Source organism: Molossus molossus, unplaced genomic scaffold (assembly GCF_014108415.1).
Source record: "Molossus molossus isolate mMolMol1 unplaced genomic scaffold, mMolMol1.p scaffold_m16_p_7, whole genome shotgun sequence".
NCBI classification, from domain to species: domain Eukaryota; kingdom Metazoa; phylum Chordata; class Mammalia; order Chiroptera; family Molossidae; genus Molossus; species Molossus molossus.
Window position 1 is genome coordinate 26726419 of NW_023425401.1, and position 21165 is coordinate 26747583.

The 21165-nt window shown below is 38.3% G+C and overlaps 2 protein-coding genes across 2 annotated transcripts in view; one reads left to right on the forward strand and one right to left on the reverse strand.

Annotated features, from left to right (window-relative positions):
- The window catches only part of PHF14 (PHD finger protein 14), a 178650-nt gene extending 165422 nt beyond the window's left edge, over positions 1-13228 (reverse strand). Inside the window, exons 1-4 of the mRNA XM_036246815.1 lie at positions 13211-13228; positions 12742-12890; positions 9229-9356; positions 6869-6993 (exon numbers count right to left, since the gene is read on the reverse strand). Of these exons, the coding sequence (XP_036102708.1) occupies positions 6869-6882 (14 nt within the window). The 5' untranslated portion in view covers positions 6883-6993; positions 9229-9356; positions 12742-12890; positions 13211-13228. The remainder of the gene's footprint in view (positions 1-6868; positions 6994-9228; positions 9357-12741; positions 12891-13210) is intronic.
- A 445-nt stretch (positions 13229-13673) lies between these two features.
- On the forward strand, positions 13674-20571 carry NDUFA4 (NDUFA4 mitochondrial complex associated). Its single transcript, XM_036247517.1, has 4 exons — positions 13674-13826; positions 15200-15288; positions 15999-16056; positions 20356-20571. The coding sequence occupies exons 1-4, from the start codon at positions 13785-13787 to the stop codon at positions 20410-20412; spliced, it is 246 nt and encodes an 81-aa protein (XP_036103410.1). The 5' UTR covers positions 13674-13784; the 3' UTR covers positions 20413-20571.
- The last annotated feature ends 594 nt before the right edge of the window (positions 20572-21165 follow it).

A 21165-nucleotide genomic window follows, 5' to 3' on the forward strand; every position in this document is an offset into this window, starting at 1 on the left:
AACTTAAAACTTACCCTTTCATGTTTTAAATTTAGTGGTTTTAGCATATTTAAAAATTTAACCATCACCACTATTTGATTTTGGAACATTTACATCACCCCAGAAAGAAACCCCATTCCCATTAGCAGTAACTCCTCATTTTCCCGATTTCTAGCCTTTGATAATCACTAATCTACTTTCTGTCTCTCTGGGTTTGTCTACTCTAGACATTTAATATAAATAGAATAAAAAATGTGTGGTCTCATGTGTCTGGCTTCTTTTTGCTAACATAGTGTTTTCATGGTTTATCTACATTGTGATATAGCTTGTCTTTAAATTAATATGGTACTGTAAAATGTGATTGGAATTTGTGCTGCATGGAGAAAAAAAACAAAAGTGAGAGGTGAGTACCTCAATAGTTGCTATAATAGCAATTTACTAGGCAGATCTCTTAGACAAGCCAAGGTATTTTACCTTGTTTCAATGCTTATGAATAGCAGTCTTAGAGGCTGAGTCTCACAAGGGGCAAGTCCCAAGAAAGCAAAGCAGATGGGCAAAGACAGCATTAGTGGAGCAACATCATAAAGTTTACATTACATGTAAGACCGACAAATAAGGTTAGTTAGAGGTAGGATGTTTCATGTCATCAACTCAAAAGGTGGAAAAGCTTTCAAATAAACACAAATGTATAAATGATGCCTTCTGTTCTTTTGAACTCATCAGATCTTTAAGTGATAAATCATAAGCAAACTTCCTAACACTGTTCTAAATCTATTCAACTTAGTTTTCAAATAATTTTCATTGGCAAATATAACAAAGAAAAATGAAAAATAAGTAAATATTTAGATCAAAGGATCATCAAGAAGTAAACGCCCTTATAAATACCATCCATGACAAGACACAGTTAGCCTTTCTTGAGCCCCCTCAATTAATACTCCCTTGGTGCCTATAAAGATAGTCATTACTTTGAGTCTAACACTATTTTAAAATTTTATATGAATGAATTCATACTGTATATGTTGTTTTGTTTGTCTCTGATTAATCTTTTTTTTTCCTGAGGATAATCTATGTTGTGTGTGTAGTTGTAGTTCATTTGCATTGTGGAGACACATGCTTGAATGTACCACAATTTATTTACTCATTTACCCTTAGTCAACATTTTGGCTCTTTCCAGTTTAAGGTATTATAAGTAATGATTCTATGTGTATTCTTGTTTGTGTCTCTTGGTGTATATAAGCACATATTTCCTAAAATAGGTTTCTGCCCTCCAAAAGTTTACATTCTAGTTGTAAAAATAAGTTAGAGTACCAGCTGGATCATAAATAGGAAAAGATAAAGGAGGATACTTCTCTATTGCCTAGACTCCTTTCTGTTTCTGGTTTCCCAAATCTTCCTTTTCCCATTTATACTTACCAAAACATGAAAACCACTGAAATAAAAGGTACAAGAACAACTGTAAAATATTTTGAACTATGGACCTGCTTACAAAACTGGACATAAATTACAATTAATGATGCCAGACTTATATATGCTAGTATTGAGGAAATTCCGATGACATTCTTTTTTTCTTTTCTTGTTTTTGAGAGAGAGGGACGGAGTGGGAGAGAGATAAAAACATCAATGAGAGAACATTGATTGACTGCCTCCTGCACGCACCCCACTGGGGACCTGGCCGACAACCTGGGCATACGCCCTGACCAGGAATCAAACCCAGGACTCTTCAGTTCCCAGGATGCTGCTCCAACCAACTGAGCTACACCAGCCAGGGCAAACACCAAATTCTAATTTATTATATCACCAAGTGAAATACTTGGTCATTTAGTATTCAAATAGTCAACTCTAGTAGAAAAAGTCAAACAGATCTTCAAAGTGCAGTCACTTTTTAAATTGACAGTCTAAGAGAAAAGAGATCAGTGCCCTGGCTAAATAGTCAGATATTACATGCTTTAAAAATTCTTGTGAAAGGGGGACATCTATAATACTTTCAACAATAGAAAATAAATAATTTTTTTTTAAAATAAAAATTATTTTGGCACACCAGTTGAAAATCACTACTCTAGTTTTCTACTCTTCTCCAGAACTTCAACTTCACATATATTTATATATATATGAATATGTATATATATGTATACATATATATATAGATACATGAATATTACACTCTTATTTTCTATGTGTCTTGGACTATCTCCATTTTGTTTCACAGTTCCTTTTCTTTGGCTGGGTGCTTGTCGTTTATTTTCCACTCAGTGAAAGGCACACGGTTACAGGGTGTCAGAAAGTCTCGGGTATGGCTTGGATAGTAAATTTCCTTTTTGGTGCTTTGCTGTTTTGATATTTAAAAAATAATAAATAGCCCTGGCCGGTTTGGCTCAGCGGTTAGAGCGTCAGCCTGCGGTCCTGAGAGACCCAGTTCGGTTCCCCCTAAGGGCATGTACCTCGGTTGCAGTTTGTCCCCGGCCCTGGTTGGTCGTGTGGGTGGCAGCCACTCGATGTGTTCCTTTCACGTCGATGTTTCTCTCTCTCTCTCTCTGTTCCTCTCTCTCCCTTCCACTCTACCTGAACAAAAGATGGAAAAATGTCCTCCGGTGAGGATAAAAAATAAATAAATAAATAAAAAATAATAAATAAATAAACCATCTAGCCCTGGCTGGTTTGGCTCAGCAGTTGGAGCATCAGCCTGCGGACCAGAGACACCGGGTTCAGTTCCTGCTATGGGCATGTACCTTGATTGCAGTCTGTCCCCACCCCAGCTGGGGTCATGTGGGTGGTAACCGGTCAATGTGTCTCTCTCACATCGATGTTTCTCTCTCTCTTCCTCCCTCTCTCCCTCCCACTCTATATGAAGATAAATGCAAAAATGTCCTTGGGTGAGGATAAAAAACAAACAAAAACCATCTGCTTCTGCTTGCTGTAGCCTGCCTAGTCTATGGGATGGGGTAGGGAGGAGAGTAGGAAAGGTGGGAGAAAGGTAGCAGGGAAGGGCTCAAAAGAGCCTAGCACTTCTGGAAGTCTGGTGGCTGGTGGTGGCCACTCAAGATGGGAGTCTGGCATTGGCTTTGCTGGGCTGGCTGCCAAGCTGCTTCCTGATGGCTTCCTGAGCCAGGTCAGAGGTGGTCATGCAGCTGGAGGCTGAAGGAAATTCCAAGTGCTCTGGGGACTCCAACACTGTGGCCATGAACAGCAGAGTAGACTTCCCCAAGTAGAAGCTCACCCAATTAGGTCTTGGAGAGACCAGAGTGGTGCAGGATGGTTTCCCCAGGGTATTCAGTCAGCACTTTTTTTTTTTTTTTATCCTGACCCGAGGATATTTTTCCATTTTTTGTACAATAGAGTGGGAGGGAGAGAGAGGAAGGGAGAGAGAAAGAGAGAAACATCGATGTGAAGGGACACATCGAGTGGCTGCCACCTGCACGACCAACCAGGGCCAGGGACAAACTGCAACCGAAGTACGTGCCCTTAGCCGGAACCGAACCCGGGTCTCTCCAGACCGTAGGCCGACACTCTAACCGCTGAGCCAAACTGGCCAGGGTTCAGTCAGCACTTTCAGAAGAGCTATTACTAGAAGTGGAATGCAGGCGGTGCTGGCAGTAAACTTGAATAGCCACTAGCAAGCCATTGGAGGGGACCACTGTCATGCTCTTGGTTGGGGGCTGGTGGAAACCTCAGTGGTGACCCCTCAAAGGCCTTGGTGCATGATCACACATGGCAGGGAAGGGGGCACCAAGTATGGAAGCCCAGTTGCAGGGAAACAGGTGGGAAGCTGCTCTATGAATGAGTCCATGGAGTAATAATCCCTTCTTTACTTTAATCTCTTTCCTCTTGCATTTTACTGTATGTAGCCAGGAGAAACAAGGCTCTTTCTCCCTTCAATACTTCACTTGGAAATCTCCTCAGCTAATATCCAAAATTATCATTTACAAGTTCCACATTATGTTCAATAATAGAACACAATTCAGCCAAGTTCTCTGTCACTTATAACAAAGATCACCTTTCCTCCAGTGTCCAAAGACACGTTCCTCATTGCTTTCTGAGACCTCACCAGAAGCACCTTTAATGTTCATGCTTCTATCAATATTCTGCTCATAGCAATTTATGTATTCTCTAAGATGATGCTCCTCACTTCCATCTGAACTCTCACCAGAACTGCCTTTGATGTCCAGATATCTAGCAATTGTCTCTTCAAGGCAATCTCAACTTTTCTATCTAGTGCTTCAAAATTCTCCCAACCTCTACCCATTGCCCAATTCCAAAGACATTTCCCCATTTTTAGATATTTTTTTACAGCAGCACCTCATTTCTGGCACCAAAATCTATTAGCTTTCAAGGACTGCCATAAAAAGTACTAAATTGCATGACTTAAAACAATAGGAATTTATTTTCTCACAGTTCTGGAGGTCAGAAATATGAAAGCAAGGTATCAACAGGGCACATTTCCTCCAAAGGCTCTAGGGGAAAATCTTTCCCTGCCCCTTCCAGTTCCTGGTGACTCCTGGTGTTCCTGGGCTTTTGGTAGTTTAACTCCAATCTCTGGGTCTTTCACATGACCTCCTTCCTTGAGTGTTTCTTTGTCTATCTGTCCACTCTTCTTCTTATACGGATACCAATCATTGGATTTAGAGCCAACCCTAATCTAATATGACATTATCTCAACCAGTTACTTCTGCAAAGACCCTGTTTCCAAACAAGGTCAGATTCTGAGGTTCCAGGTGTTCACAGATTTTCAGTAGACACTATTCACCCTCTACACTCTTCATTGTCTTTGAACAGAAAAACATAGTCTGCATTGTCTGAGTAATCTAGAGTGAAAGTCTGTGAACAGTTTTAAATCAAGTAATTTTAAATCAACATTTTACTAGGGCCCTACATTTTGAGGAATCTGATATTTATTTGATAAACTGCTGTCATTAATCTGGTTGGGATTAAAGAAAACATAAGTGGACTATTTGTGTCAAGTTTTATTTATGAGGTTAATACTTGCTTTGCAATGCGAATTTGGAAGACTCTTTTTTCAATGTTATGGGGCAAATTTAATAGCATAGGAATCATCTATACCTTGAAGGTTTGATAAATGTTATGAAATGAATGTTTGTGTCTTGCAAAAATTCATATATTGAAGCCCTAATCCCCAATGTGACAGTATTTGAATATGGGGCCTTTCAGAGGTAATTAGGTTTAGATGAGATCATGAGGGTAGAGTCCCTATTACTTGATTAGTGTCCTTATAAGAAGAGAGAAAACCATATGAGGACACAGTAACAAGGCTTCCACCTGCAATCCAAGAAGAAGGTTCTCATCAGAAGCCAAATCTGAGGGCACCTTAAACTTGAGCTGGTGAATGCTTTTATATCTACAGCTGTTATGAAAGACCATCAAAAGTAGTTTGCTTTCTGTTGACTAGTAACATACTTTGACTGTCATACCTCAGGGATATATTAACTGTGGAGCCCTCCTGAAGGGTCCTTGATCATCACTTAATTCCACAGAAAATCATAATGGTCAATTACATTGATGGTATCATGTTGATTGGACCTAGTAAGACAGAAGTAATACGTATTCTTGACATATTGGTAACATAATTGTAGACAATTATGGTAGGAACTAAATCTGACCCAAAAATCAGGTTTCTATCACCTTAGTGATATTTCTAGGGTTCAAGTTGTCTGAGACTTGTCAAGATAACCCTTTCAGAGTGAAGGACTATATCTGGCTCCTCTGATCACAAAGATGCATAATAATATATAGGCCTCTGGATTTGGGAGGCAACATTTACCTCATCTGGGTGTGCTACTCTGACCTACTTAGCAAACTGAAAAGCTGCTAGTTTGGGGCAGGGCCCTGCAACCAGTCTGGCATGCCAGGAAAATTGCCCTTCAACTGAGGTGTATAACCTAGCAGATCTATTAGTGCTTGAAGCAAATTACTACTTGTTACCTGAGTTATCTATCACGAACTGGGTCATATCTAACACAGTCAGAAGACTGAATATGCACAGCAGTAATCTGAAAAGGAAACCAGATGGGTCTGAGCACTCCTGAAGGCATAGATAAGCTGCATGAACAAGTATCACAGATGCCCATGTCGATGCCTCCTTCCCTCTCAACCTGCACTATGGTTACATGGAGCATTCCCTATGACCAGTTAACTGAGGAATAAATATTTGAGCCCTGGTGCGTGTAGCTGTTGGTTGAGCATCATCCCCTGGACTGAGAGTCACTGATTCAATTCCCAGTCAGGGCACATACCTGGGTTGTGGGCTAAATCCCCAGTAGGGGGCGTGCAGGAGGCAGCCAATCGATGTTCACTGCTCATTGTTGTTTCTCTCCCTCCATCTCCCGGTCTCTCTCTCTAAAATCAACAAAAACATTAAAAATATATATTTGAGCCCTGGCAGGTTTGGCTCAGCGGTTAGAGCGTTGGCCTGCGGTCCTGAGAGACCCGGGTTCGGTTCCCACTAAGGGCACGTACCTCGGTTGCAGTTTGTCCCCGGCCCTGGTCGGTTGTGCGGGTGGCAACCACTCGATGTGTTCCTTTCACGTCGACGTTTCTCTCTTTCTCTGTTCCTCTCTCCCCCTCCCACTCTACCTGAACAAAAAAAGGAAAAACGTCCTCGAGTGAGGATAAAAAAATAAATAAATAATATATATATACATATATATATATTTGATATATATATATACATATGTATATATATGTGTATATATATATATATATTTGAGCCTGGTTTACAGATGGCTCTGTATGAAATACTATCAATATACCAAAGTAGACAGTTGTAGCACTGCAGTCTCACTATGGATTGACCCTGAAGGACAGTAGAGAAAGATAATAAAGGATTGGCTCTTCTTAGTATTTTCCCTAGTGATCTGCTAACAAAATTTTGACTTACCTTCTCTGCAGCATGGCTGTGCTGGTCTAGACGTCTGTTTCAAGGGAAAAATGCTTCTATCAGGAGATAGGGTAATGATTCCATTACATTCGAAGCTGAGACTGCCACCTGGTCACTTTGGGCTCCTCATGTCAATCAACAAACAGGCAAACAAGAGGGGTTACTGTATTAGCTTGCATGATTGATTTTGATTAGCAAGGGAAAATTAGGATACAACTCAATGGGGGTAAGGAGGAATATGTCTGGAATGAGTGAGATTCTCTGGGGTGCCTCTTTGTACTTGCCAAATTACTCTAGTTTCCATATTCCTTGATTAGGTTTATGTCTAGTTCTGTGACAAATGGTTCTCATGTCTTCTGCAGGACACCTACCGCATTGAATTTGAGTTTGGAGGCAACAGGATCTTTCTTTCCTCATGGGTTCCACTCATTCTCACAAGTTCTAATGTGTCTTTGCTTCTGCAATTCATGTCCCTCTTCTCTGCCCAACTGCCTCCCCTGAGGACAGCAGGCTGCAATAAGAAACACTGCTCCACAATTGCATATGGTCAATTCCTTATAATAAATCCTTTATTATGTATGTATATATCCTTGAAGTTCTGTCTCTCTGATTGAACCCTGACTGACATATCTTCCTACATTTCTGACTTATTCTAACTTTTCTATTCTGACTCTTCCCTCCTGGTCTGGTCCTCATTTTGTTCCTGTTTTCTAGGGTTTAAACATTGACTTTCTTCTCTCCTTACACTTTCCTTCTTACACATTCTTTGTAGACAAACTCCCCAATATGTCTTGCAGAGAGATAATAAGTGGCAACATAGAAGAGTAATAAAACACAGAACTTCTAAAAAAAAGCTATAACCTGATGAGTTAGAGGTATGGTTTAATATTCTAAAAACTGTAAATACAGTTATTCTAAAATATTATTTAACCATAAGGTTCCAGTGATAAGAAGTACCACTTATTTCAAACTGCTAGAGTTTCTTTACTTTTTAGTATTCATTGAATTTTGCACATAAAGTGCTTCAGGTACTTATTTAAAATGATGAAAGTATATGAAGCTTTGAGATTTTTAATAGTGGAGGTAAACTTTCACAGACCAAATATGTTTTCATTTTTCTAATAGAAATTTTATAATTAAATACAGTTTGTGCTGTGTAACCATGATACTAATGGAAGAACATATTTGTTTTTAGATTAAGGATAGCTGCAGAATCTTTATTAACAACTGAAGGTATAATTTGTATTTGTATTATCAGAAAAACAACTCCAGTTGTCAATTTACCTGCTAGAAAAATAATTAAATGCCTAAATGCAAACAGAGTAAAAAATATAAGATTCTGCTTTCAATTTGCATTAATATAATTATATTCCATGGCTAACTTTTCAAATTATTCCTCTCTAAAGAAGCTTTTTTTACTATCACACATTAATAACAGTACAAAATCACTATACCTTCCAGAATTTTCTATGCTTTAATATTCAGAGAAACTATGCAAGAGAAATCATTTTGGGGGATCCTATTGATACACTTGCCTAGACTTTTTTAGAGCTATTCACTGTACAATTACATTTAATTTGGACAACTAATATTTATACTTTCTTTTTATATTTTGAAATTGTCCACAAAATTAAATCAAGAAAGGAACAAGAAATCTAGAGAGCATAAGTCTCAGAGTGGGAGGATAAAAAACAGCTGCAATTCATTTATTAAGATATTGTGCCCTGCGTTTGTTTTATCTCATTAATAGGCACAATTTTTATGAGTCTTTGCTGCCTAAAGAATAGTTCTAAATCTAAAATTCTTTAAAATATAATTCAATTAAAACAATTTAAGAAAGAAAAAAAAAACAAAAAACAATGTCATTCCCCCAAAATAAAATGTAAAGAAATAAAATTCTTTAAAATCTGGGTTAACTTTTTCCATTTCATTTCCTATAACTTCGTATGCAACCTAAACCCTAATCAGACGAACCGCATCTCAATTCCTTCTACACACTATGAACTTACACTGGCCTTTCATTTCTGCTGCTTAATTTAAGGTATTTCATCTATATGGAATGCAAATTTCCCTCTTTTTTTTTTTGGTCTGATCATTCTGCAAAGACCACAGTCTTCATTAAGTTTTTTGCAGGCCCCACACTCTTCTTTTTTTCTGTATTATTAGTACTTTTACTTTTGTACCCTTCTTGCTCAAATCAAGTCATCTGGCTAAGCTTGGTATAAACAGGGAAATACAAATATAATCTTTTCCCAGTAAGACATTACATATTTATGAACAAAAAGACAATCTACCACAGTCTGCCTTTCTGATTGCAATCATTTCAATTGTTCTCCTTTCCTGTATCAAAATATACTCACCCTCCTCACCAACAGAGATAACCTAAAAGTCCCATATTATCATTAATGCCAGCTCAAAGCCTACGATCTCTGAGTGATGCTGTAGTCTCTGTGTTTGTTCTGGGTATGTTTCCTCTTGATCTGGAGACCTGTGAAGTAACAAAGTCAAGTTATTTGCCTCACAACATGCAAAATACAATGGCAGAACAGGGATTGGATAACCACAATGAATGATCCTATTCAGAAAGAGAAAGAATGGGAGGCATACACTGGACCTGAAATCTTACAAGACAGGTGTTGCTATTGACTGAAGGTGTGGAATATTCTTTGATTAGACTCTGATTTTACTATCTGGGGATTTGTTCTAGTCCACTCTTCCCTGTGGTTCCTGTCTCCCTCTCTGGGAAGTATTGCCTTAGATTCAATCTAAGGCAATTATAGAATAAAAGGATATTATAGAACAGGACCTCCTTGGAAGAAGATCACATCTCTCAACCTATTTCTCATCTTCAGAAGATTAGAGAGTCCAAGTGTCATTACGCATCTCAAACAGTCACTGACTCATTATTCCAAGGCTGATGTTTCTTTTAGCAGTAATTGGTCTACTTCTCTTGAAGCAAACTCCATCCATCACAGGCCATACTCGCAATTCTTTTTAGAGACACCTCTTTTTTTCTTTCTCTAGACTTGTCACTTTGATCCTATCAAACTTTGGTGAGAGAGCTACACCTTTATCTGTTTTTGACTTTCAAATTATTCAGTCGAGAGAATTTACTGAGACACCTTAACTTACTGAGATGTTTCAACAAAGGTATGATGGCTACATTCTTGAATGGGTCATTAACTTGATGTTTGAATTGACCTTTTCAGCCAAACACCTTCTCACTTTTATCTTATACAGCTGGAGATGAGAATCAGTTTCATCTTCCAACTAAGCATGTCTACAAATTATTAGATGCTCTATTCTCATTACAGCTTGCAAACTGACAAATTATTTTGAGTCCATATCTTTTGTCAACTGTTGCTAATAATACCTGACACATGTTGCTAACATACCCTTTGTCTGCCATTCACTGAAAGCTAGGAGTTCATCAGTAACACTGACTGTCTTCCAATTAATTGAGAACTGTTTCACCAAATGTTTCAGCACTGCATAAACAGATTGCCATCCTTCTAGTCTCTGTTACCTTGTCACCCGTTGCTAGGAATCAAATACCACATATTTTAGGATTTTTATTATAAACTGCCATCACATTTTCAGCGCCAAATTCTTTATTAGACAGAGTAGGCTAGGTTATGCTGCAGTAATTGACTACTCTCAAATCTGGTGACTTGTAACAATATAGATTTATTTCTCATTCTCAATGCATGCCCACTGCAGGTCAGCAATGTCTACTCCAGGTAGTTTCCATCCTGACACCCAAATTTCCATCTAGAACATTACTGATCTTGTGGCAGAGAGAAAAGAGAGAATATAGCACCCTTTGACTCTTAGAGCTTCTACTTCTGCATCACACATTTCTTTTCAGATCTCATTTGCTAATAAAACAAATCACCTTATGAAGCTTGACATTAATGAGGCAAATAAGTGATATCCCTGTCTAGGGTGAGGCAGCAGGTATAATACAGTCTACCACAATACCAGTTCTACTTTCAAGTCTAAAATTTATTTTTATAATATGTAACCTCTACTATGGCTTTTTTTTTCTAGACTGTCACTTGTACTTTTTCAATTCCTGCTTAAAATATAGGTCACAGACTCTTTAACCTAACTTCAATGTGAAAAATTTAAATTTTTACAATTTGACATTTTGGTTAATATTTAATGAAATTTATACTCTGTAACCCTGCTTTGTTAACATTTCCAAAGGCATCACTTGACTGCCTATATTATTGTTACATTAGAAACTAGGTCAATGACAAAAAAGTAAGCCACTGGATTTTACTTTCTTATTAGCAGTGGTATTCCTTATTTTATTATGAACTGTTTTCATTAAAAACAAAATATTGCTAAGGAGAGGTCTTCCCCTTTCTAATTATTTTGCTGAAACCCTACCTACACTTACTGCTCTTAGGTTTCTATATTCATTTCTAAATATTTTCCATGATTTTTGTGTTTATTTTTATTTTAACATAGCCATACTCCTTATCATAGTCTATAAGGACAATGTCAGAGAGGCCTTTATAATCTCTGATTTCATTTTTTTCTCATCTTCTCTGTTATGGATCAGCTACAGTGGCCTCCTTGAGCCTTTTTTTTCTTTAACTTCAAAACCATTTCTCCTGACAATTGAAATATTCTTTCCCCAGATCTTCACCAGATTACCTCCTTCCTTCCATTTAGGCTTCAGCTCAAATATGACCTCCTCAGATGGACTTTCCTTGTCTATTCTCATTAAAATAACTTTCTTTCCTCCACTCCCCCATGTCTTTCTCTCTATTCATTCTACTTTATTGGTTTATAACTATTGAAAATTATCTTGTTTATAGTTTGTCTTTCCAGCCAGCATGGAAGCTCCATTAGGGCAGAACTGTTTTCTCATTCCCTGATATATACCTAGTCGAACAGTGTCTGGTGCAGAGTAGATACTTAATAAATATTTATTGAATGAATGAAAAAGACACCAATCTTCTTAAGCTTCATGATACATCATCTTGATAATAACCATTTATCTTTTTTTTCCCTACCTCGCTGGCCATTATTTCCTCTTCCAAGCATTGCATGTTGGAATTTCTCAGCTCTCTATGTCCTTGTCTCTCGTCACTCTACCTTCTCTCCCTAAACAAACTCATTCAGTCACGTGGCTTCAATTCTCACCAATAAATGGAGTCCTAAATATAGGGTGTCCCACAAAATGCATACACAAAAAAGTATGATTATAAAGCCAGTGTTTATTAAAATCCATTTCATTTTCAAAGTGTAATAGAATCTACAGATACCCCGCATACATTTTTGGGGACACCCTGTACATTCTTCCAGTCCAGATCGTTCTTCTGCCCTACAGAAATGCGCTTGAATTTTACATACATATCCATCATTCTCTATTGTTCTTATCCCAATAATTGGCATTACATCAATACAGATGGTTAACACTGAATTTCTGAACCAAGTATCCTAGACTCCTCTCTCACTTCTCTCTCTCGTCACCAAGTCCTGTGGGTGCTACCTCTTAAATATCTCTGGAATCTTGTCTTCATCATCACATTCCCTATTCTAGTCCAAGCTACCATTATCTCACACGTGGACTATTGCAATGGCTCATTACCCAGTCCCTCCCCCTTCATGCTCATCTCCTTTAATCCTCTCTTCATAGACATAACAATCATTCGAAACCACAGTTATCTTGTTTTGCTTAACTTCCTAATTGTCTCAGCACAAAACCCACGATGTGTAAGTGGTCACTGGCCCAGCACATCTGGTCTCCACCTTGCTGCTCTCCCTTTCCGACTTCCAGCCGTCCCAGACCTCCCTCACCTCCTCAAAAGCCCTCTGTAGATTCAGATCCTATCACCTATAACCTCTGTTCTGCACACCTGCATCCTCCGTTTCGGTCGGTTATCGTCTACTCCTCCAGGGCTCACGTTACTTTTCCGGAGGAGCCTTTTCCTCCTCTTCTCAGACCCAATTGCTTGTGTGAGCATTAATGCTTTAAAATCAGATGATCCCTAGCACCTCCTAAAATCTGACCCATGGAAGGTTTGGGGTTAAAAAAAGAGAGAGAGAGAGAGATAAATGAAAACTGTACTGGGGTATTAGAAAAGACGTGTAGGGACACGATCATTGAAAACACATTTTAAGAAGACACCTTTGAGCTCAGCGAGAGGGCAAGGTCGCAAAGGTCTTTGTGGCGTTGAACATTAATTGAGGTCCAGGGCCTGAAGGTCTAGGGATACCCACAGAAGTATTGCCATCTTTAAAGCATTTACACTTTTAAACCTCGGCGCATAAGCGACAGTCAAAGACAGGAAGCAGCTGCAGTCTTCTGAAACCGCAGTCGCTGACCTAAGCCGCAAGAGACTCGACCTGCCCTCCAAACGCCGGGCGCTCAGCTGCTCCAGGCGCCGCTCTGCTCCCTCAGCGGCCGGCCGGCCGCCCGGCGCGCAACCGGCACGCGCGTCCCCAGCGCCTGGGCGCGCGGACCCGGCTGGCAGGCGCCTGGCCAGAGGACCCGGCTGGTGGAGCGCGCGCCTGTCCGACCGCCCGCCCGCCCCCGTCTCTCAACGCGTGGCCTCCCGAGAAAGTGCCTGCCTATTCAATACCAATGTTCCAGATTTGGCGGGAAAAATATTGCCCATGGGAAATAAGCATTGCACAGGAATAAGAATATTGCCCTTGGAGTGCACCCCTGAAGGTCTGGTCAGGTTAGGGCAGACGCCTGAGGCGCTGAAGGAAGCAGGCATCATGATGGACAGCCGCATCCGGGCCCTCCTGCCGCAGGGTGCCCTCCGAGCCAGGGGTCCTTCAGGTAGGAGGTCCTGAGTGACTTTGGACGTCCGCTGATCCTCGGTGAGCTGACTACCTGCGTACCGGCTGTGCAGGTTTGTTTTCCTCTGCTTCCGGGCCCTCTGCCGCAACCATGCTCCGCCAGATCCTCAGCCAGGCCAAGAAGCATCCAAGCGTAAGTTCGTGACCCCTTTCCCAGTGGCCCACCCAGTGTCGGACTGCGGCTGCCTCAGTCCCCTGGGAGCTTCCTCCTGCACAGCCTCTTACCGCTCCTTCCTCGAGGCTGGACCTGGCCTAATTTGTCCTGTCCTGCTGGTCGCTCCAGGTCCTTGAGCTCTGACCTTCCACGCCGTGCATTGTGGGCTCTGGGCTGGCCGGCTCAAGGTGAGGGAGACGTTGGAGGAAAAGAAACTAGTGACTGTTGGAATAACGTGGCCGCGCCTTCTTTCAGGTTGCTCGGGCGAAGAGGGATGGTTGTGCGCGGTGTGGATTACGACGAGGAAAGCTTAGGTTACCCATTTTTTGGTGCTGTCTGTTAAGGATCTTGTATACACTGGATTGCACCACCAGGCCTTGTGGCAAACGTGAGGGTCTGTGGTCTTGGAATCCTCAGTTCGTCTTGCTGCCTTGACATTTTGGGGGAGTTTGATAGCGCAGAATATAACTGCAGTGAAGTTCCTCTGAATCCCTCGTCTCTCCCCCCCCCCCATCCCCCCATTACGTCAATGTATCTTGGTTTAAAAACTCAATTACGCAGCCGGTAATCTGTACCCTAAATGCACCTGTCGACGCATTAAGCATTGGTAGCAGTGTGTTTTCAGAGGTTCTGCCCAAAACTAATACGTGTATCAAGTGTGTTTATGTTTACTCATTCGGGCTTTTTATTCCACACAGTTTGTGTGTTTTTTGTAACGTATATGTCGAGAGAAGCTTAAGTAATTTGCCAAGAGCTTGTTTTTCAAGCTTCAAAATAAAGGAAGCTGGGGAATGTATTGGTAATGATGCATAAATGTTAAAAAGGTAAAGTAGATGATATGTTTTATTGGAAATTTTAAATTTTGGATAATTTTTCCACAGTAAGCCAATATCATCCTCACATTCGTTGGAATTTCCACTTATTTGAATACAGTTTTTTAAAATATTACTTCAATGTAACGTCTACCCTTTTTAACTTTTTTTTTTTTTAATCCTCACTCGAGGACATTTTTCCATATTTTCTTCAGATAGAGTGGGAGTGAGAGAGAGAGAAACATCGACGTGAAAGGGACATATGGAGGGGTTGCCACCCGCATGACAAACTGCAACCCGCATGACAAACTGCAACCGAGGTACATGCCCTTAGTGGGAACCGAACCCCGGACTCTCTGGCCCGCTGGCCGACGCTCAAACGCTGAGCCAAAGTGACCATTTAACATTTTAAGACAGAATTGAAAAATAGCAGTTTGAAACTTGGGAATCAATGAGTAGAAACTACTGTAGCCTTCCCATCATCAGTGTCTGGGTACTTGAAGATAACTATTAATTCTTGGGTTTTGTGTTTGATTCTAGTTGATCCCCCTCTTTGTATTTATTGGAGCCGGAGGTACTGGGGCAATGTTGTATGTTACACGCCTGGCATTGTTCAATCCAGATGTCTGGTAAGTACTTAAAAACGTTTGTAACTTTGATGATTCATCAAGCTGGTTTTGGAGCCACAGTCTTTCTGGGGAGGCAGCATCAAGTAATAGAAAGAACTTGAGTTTTGTAGTCGTACAGCAAGTTCAGATCCAAGTTCTGTCATTGTCATTTGCTTTTCCTAGTTCATGAGATTATCTAAATTTCTGAATCCCATTTTCTCATCAGTAGAATAGAACTGCTAATATCTATCTTGTAATCTTGTAAAAATTGAGATAATTGTTTTTATAAAATAATCAGGGTTGCTGGTACTGTAAAATTTTTTTGCCTGCTTTTCCACAATAACATATGGATGATTTTTGGGGTGTTGTTTTTTAAAGTTGGAAAACAATAAGCAAGGAGAAAAGATTGATTCATTGTCATTCTGTGCACGTTTCTATATATCACTTCATTGATGAAGCAGAAAACTTTAGTAACAGCCAGGTTTGAAGTTTTCTGTGCCAAGAATAGGGACAAGGACAGCTGCCCCATGAAGCTCTGTGTTTACCTTGGTACTAATCGATCACATGGAATTGCTTATTATACATTCAATCTCTCAGCTTTATAATGAAAACAAAATCGTATTTCACCTAATAATAAAAGATTGATCTATTCAAAACATTAGCTTTTTAAGAAGTACAAAACTATTCTAAATAGTTTTTATTGCTATAACAAGTATAATGTTTTATTTTAGTTGGGACAGAAAGAACCCAGAACCCTGGAACAAACTGGGTCCCAATGAGCAATACAAGGTAAGCTATAGAATTGTTTAAGAATTGCTGGAAAGTGTGTTTTAATACATTTTGTCATGGAACAGTTTTTATTTTAAATTGGATGTACAAGTAAAATTTCATTATAAAGAACTTTGAAGAGCTTCTAGATTATTCTGTGAAATTAAAATGGTACATTTTTCTAATAAGTATTTTTTGTTAAGGATTTTATTCACAGACTAGACTCTGGATATGAAATTAAGATAATGTCTCAATTCTACTGATTTGATGAAGGAAAAAAAGAGAGAGAATATAGCTCCTATTTACTGTTTTCATAGCTTTTAGTCCAGGTAGTTTTTCTCAAACTTCAGTGTACATAGGTGTCATCTGGAGAGTTTGTGAAAACAGATTTTTTTAGCTCCACCCCCAGAGATTCTGATTCAGCTGATCTCTTGTGGAGAATGAGAATTTTCATTTCTAACAAGGTTTCAGGTGATGCTGACACTGCTGGTCCAGGGACTATGCTTTGAGTATCACTAATCTAATGGATGTTTTCATTGGCTGTTCTTTTTTGTTGGTGTGGTTGAAATATTTCATGTGAAGATTAGTAGGAAGAAATGAAAGTCAGTTGGAACTGAAATTTTACCATGGACCTTCTAGATAAACTTTTTCACATCTTTTCTGAAGAGTGGTTCATGGACTGAAACCATTTATTTATTTTTTTGAGATATAATTGACATATAATGTTGTGTAAGTTTATATGTGTTGGTTTGATACATTGATATATTGCAATATGATTACAGTAGCATTAACTAATGCTTTCATCACATCACATAATTATTTCTTTTCTTGGGTTGGAACAATTAAGATCTAATTTCTTAGCAACTTTGAAATTTATAATACAGTTAACTATAATCACTATGTGTGCATTAGGTCTCCAGAACTTATTTATCTACTAATTGCAAGTTTGTACTTTTAAACATCTTTCTGTTTCTTTCACCTTTTAGTAACCGCCATTCTACTCTCTGTGTTTATAAGTTCAACTTTTTAGATTTCACATATAAGTGATATCATACAATGTTTGTCTTTCTCTGTTTAATGTGTCTCACTTAGCATAATACCCTCAAGGTCCATCATATTGTTGCAAATCTGAGACCATTTATTGATTCCCCAAACATAACCTTTCTTATGTGTAAAATTTTTGTATATAAAGACAAGCCCTTGCAATGCCAAACAAAACAAAAAACAGGACAGTTTTATTAGGGCATAATTTACATACCATACAATTTCCCTATATGTTCCACTATACAATGCTGCTTCATCAAAAGAGAAATAGCAATTTACTTAAGCACTTTCAAGAAGAGCTACTCTGACTAATGTGTGCCTAAGACCCCTTAGGAGATATACCTCCATAATGGAGTTGGATACTAGCATTAATGATAAAAGCAGCTTTTAAGATAATTGTCACCTTTTGCTTATTTCAAGCTTTCTACTCAAACTTTAGATTATAATTTGGCTTCCAAATCTCTAAAAAGATCTCCCCACAAGAAACAAACAAAAATACATCGGCGAATCTGAAATGAGCCATCTGATCGGTGTGTTAAATTTTGCCTCAAAAACGTGATAAACAGGCATTGCGGTTTATTTTTCTTTCTTTTAAGTTTGTTTAAATTAAGTCCATTCTAGAGAAAATGGTATCATATCCAATGAAGTTTAAAAAAAGAAAACCAAAAAAACAGATGTTGATCCTCCATCAAGGAATATATATTGGAGTCTCTGGCTCTGTGTAGTTCATAAAGCTCCCCAGGTGATTCTGATAATGAAGCCAGTTACCAGTGCTCTCGGACATGATAACACATGCCAGTGTGAGGCCATGTGAATTTGGAAATGGAATGTTGCTACAACAAAATACTAGTATGTATGTCATAAAGTGGGCTCTGAGTAGCTATGGCACTGACGTTAGAAACTGGAAATATGAGTTATATAATGGCAGAATATTTGATAAAGTGTCACCTGCTGTACTTGGAAGGTGGACCATGAACCTGAAGGGCTTTATAGAAAGATTTTAGAAAACGGGATATTAATGGACTATTACTGCTGGATGTATTTGCCAAGAGATGAGCTTATAAAAAAATTGACTGATTTGCAAGAAGAAATAAAAGGGGACCAGTCTAGAAATTAGTGAGCCTATAGTGAGTGAAGCCTACTACTGCTCCTAAACCCAAACAGTGAAGTAGACTAGGTTATTCTATCATTCACTGTCTTTCACCTAAAAGAATTTGTTTTTCTGGCACACCCATGTCCGGTTTGGCAACATGACTTGCTCTGGCAAATCCTAAGTGAAGGATAGTGGTATCTGCCACTACTGAACCAGTGTGTGGTTGCCTCCATTGTTCCTTTCCATCTGTCATGAGAGCAGAATTGACCATTAAGGATTACTCATTCATCCAAAGATTGGAACATGGAGAACATGGAGCTGTCACTTTGTAAGTGTTATATAATGTGAGTTAAAAATAAACCATTGTTGTAATCCACTAAGATTTGGAGGTTATTTGTTGCCACTTTATCATCTACCTAAAGCTAACTAATACAAACCAGAGAAAGTACTAAAATAGGATTTATACATCAAAGGCCAGGAACACTTCTCAGCTGAATAAAATGTCCAAAACCAAGATAAGAATATGTCGTGCCTTCTCAACTGTTCCACAGACCTTCAGGATAGCCACCATTAAATTGAGAAAAAGAATGGGGACATGGAAGCTGAAAAATAAAGCAGATTTGAAAATTACTTCAACAGAATTTTGATACTGGCACATGGAACCTAATAGAAGCAAATATATCAGAAGCCGGCTTAGTTTTGAGAAAATTGAGAAAGAGGCTATGACCTTTCCACTCTGCATGCGTATAGGGACTTGATCCTGCTTATTCATTGTTTGGCAACTTGATTTTCACTTGTCTCTTTTATAAAGTAAGAATGAGTAAGGTTGTAATAATGAACTAAGGTAAACACAGCCTTTACTGCCTGAAGTCCATTAAAAGAGCCCAACTAATGTTTATTTTCTTCTTAATATATAACCTGCAGTTTCTTTTATAAATATTCCCGTAATATTTTGTTAGGGATAGCACTTTTTTTTTAAAGTCTCATTATTTTGGTTCAGTTGCTTCATAAGAGAATACTGTAAACAAAGAATACTGCTTTAGTGCTCATTTGTTCTTTTCTCTTTATGAAAGTCAGTGCATCTGAAGGATAAGCTTTATCACCTGGGTTGTTGTTTTTTTAAGAAGTCAAATAAATAAGAATTTTTCAGTTAGATTAAAAGAAAATTGGGGTATGTTTGGAGAACTAAAGCAAAGGGCTTGAAGAAATAATGGATACAGATTTATGAGCTTCTTGCTTAAAATCCCTGAAGACAATGTTAATGGTTCTGCAATTTTGTTTTGGTTTTGTTTGTTTGTTTGTTTGTTTGTTTTGGAATTGATTCAGTCTTCAAGTAATTATAGCACAACTTTTTTAGTTTTCTTTGGCACAAGAACGAGCAGACTCAAAATTATAGCCTTATTTGGGCTTATGTACAAATTCTAATGTTTCTTCAGTCTGGAGCAGTTTACAACATGAACCATTAAAAAGAAAAGTTATTGAGTGTTAAAGCTAGTTTTTTAAAAGCAATTTTAGTAACATTTCTAAAATTAAGTCTAATTGAATATATGGAAATTACATAATTTCCAAATATACAGTGTTATTTAAAAGCAAAAATACAGTACTATTTAAAAGTTGTTGTACCAGAAATGATCAGGTGTCAGTTTGATATTGATGCAATCTGGGTTAAAAAAGTAGTAGGAAAAAAGCCACCAAGGCAAGCCAGTATTTGTCTAGAAAGTTATGTAAGCCACACATCAAAACATTACCATATTACTAGCTATCTTGGTTGCTATACATCTCTCCTATCTAACTTATAAAACTTGGCTAACCAAAATAGAGATTTGTCTATTCTATCAGAAATTCATCTGTGTACTTAGTGGACATAAAAGTAAAAACTTAAGAATTGGAAGTATGAAGGAATTCTTATTCACTATGAAGCAAGACTTTTTTTATGGGTTCAATAACAGATTATACTAATACTGCTTTTCTGTGGTAGACTGAATAAATTGTCCCTATAAAACCATTATTGAAGGACTGGAGTTTTAGTGTCTTTGAATGACTTTCACCTTGTTAAATATTCTTAATAAAAAATTTATGTCTTTAATTTTTACTATAGAAAGCGAATAAAAATAATTCTAAAACTCTGTACCATCTCTGGGTTATTTGATAGATAATGTAAAATATCTTTTTTCTTTTCAAAGTTCTACTCGGTGAATGTAGATTACAGCAAACTGAAGAAAGAAGGTCCAGACTTCTAAGTGAAATGTTTCACTATAAAGCTGCTTAGAATGAAGGTCTTCCAGAAGCCATCCGCACAATTTTCCACTTAACCAGGAAATATTTCCCCTCCAAAAGCTATGAAATCATGTTGGTGTATTATATTGGGGTTTACACTGATTAATAAATATTTGAAACTTGATAATGTCTCGCTATTTAATGCTGAAAATGTGCTCTGAATTCTATAACTAGGGTATAGGAAATAAGTATTAGAGTTTAAGGAATTTCATGGAAAAAAAAAATATGTACGTATAATATGAAAATAAGACTTGAGGTTGCTCAATAAAACATTTATTTTGTGTATAGACCATAACTTCACTAAAGCATAATTAACAACTGCAACTGGAAATTATACAAAGGTAGATCGGGAAGAATATTTAAGTCTCTTTGGCATTGGCAAAATGGAAACTTCTGGATTTCTGTTACTGGCTGATAGTGAAGCATGTGCAATTGTTAACAGTGATTTTTACTGTGGCATTCTCTTTGCTAAAGATTTTCAAGGCTATAGTCTCTGTGGTCTAGCTGGGGATTTTAGTTGGATCAGAGTCTATCACTGCTAACCACAGGGCCAGTGGCCAAGAACAGATCTTGGGAATTTCTGCAGTCTTGGCAGGTTTTCAAAGGCCAGGAAGTATATTAGTAGTAATTTTAAGGTGGGGAAAATGTGAGAGAATTATCTTTTTCAAAATGGGCTGTGGAATTGGAATTCAGTTGAAGAAAATGTATGTGTATAT

Excerpts from the sequence above, each read along its gene's own strand:
- NDUFA4 (XM_036247517.1), top strand. The coding sequence starts at position 13,785 with ATGCTCCGCCAGATCCTCAGCCAGGCCAAGAAGCATCCAAGC. Across the intron at positions 13,827-15,199 it reads AGGCCAAGAAGCATCCAAGC|TTGATCCCCCTCTTTGTATT; the intron begins GTAAGTTCGTGA and ends GTTTGATTCTAG. Across the intron at positions 15,289-15,998 it reads TTGTTCAATCCAGATGTCTG|TTGGGACAGAAAGAACCCAG; the intron begins GTAAGTACTTAA and ends GTTTTATTTTAG.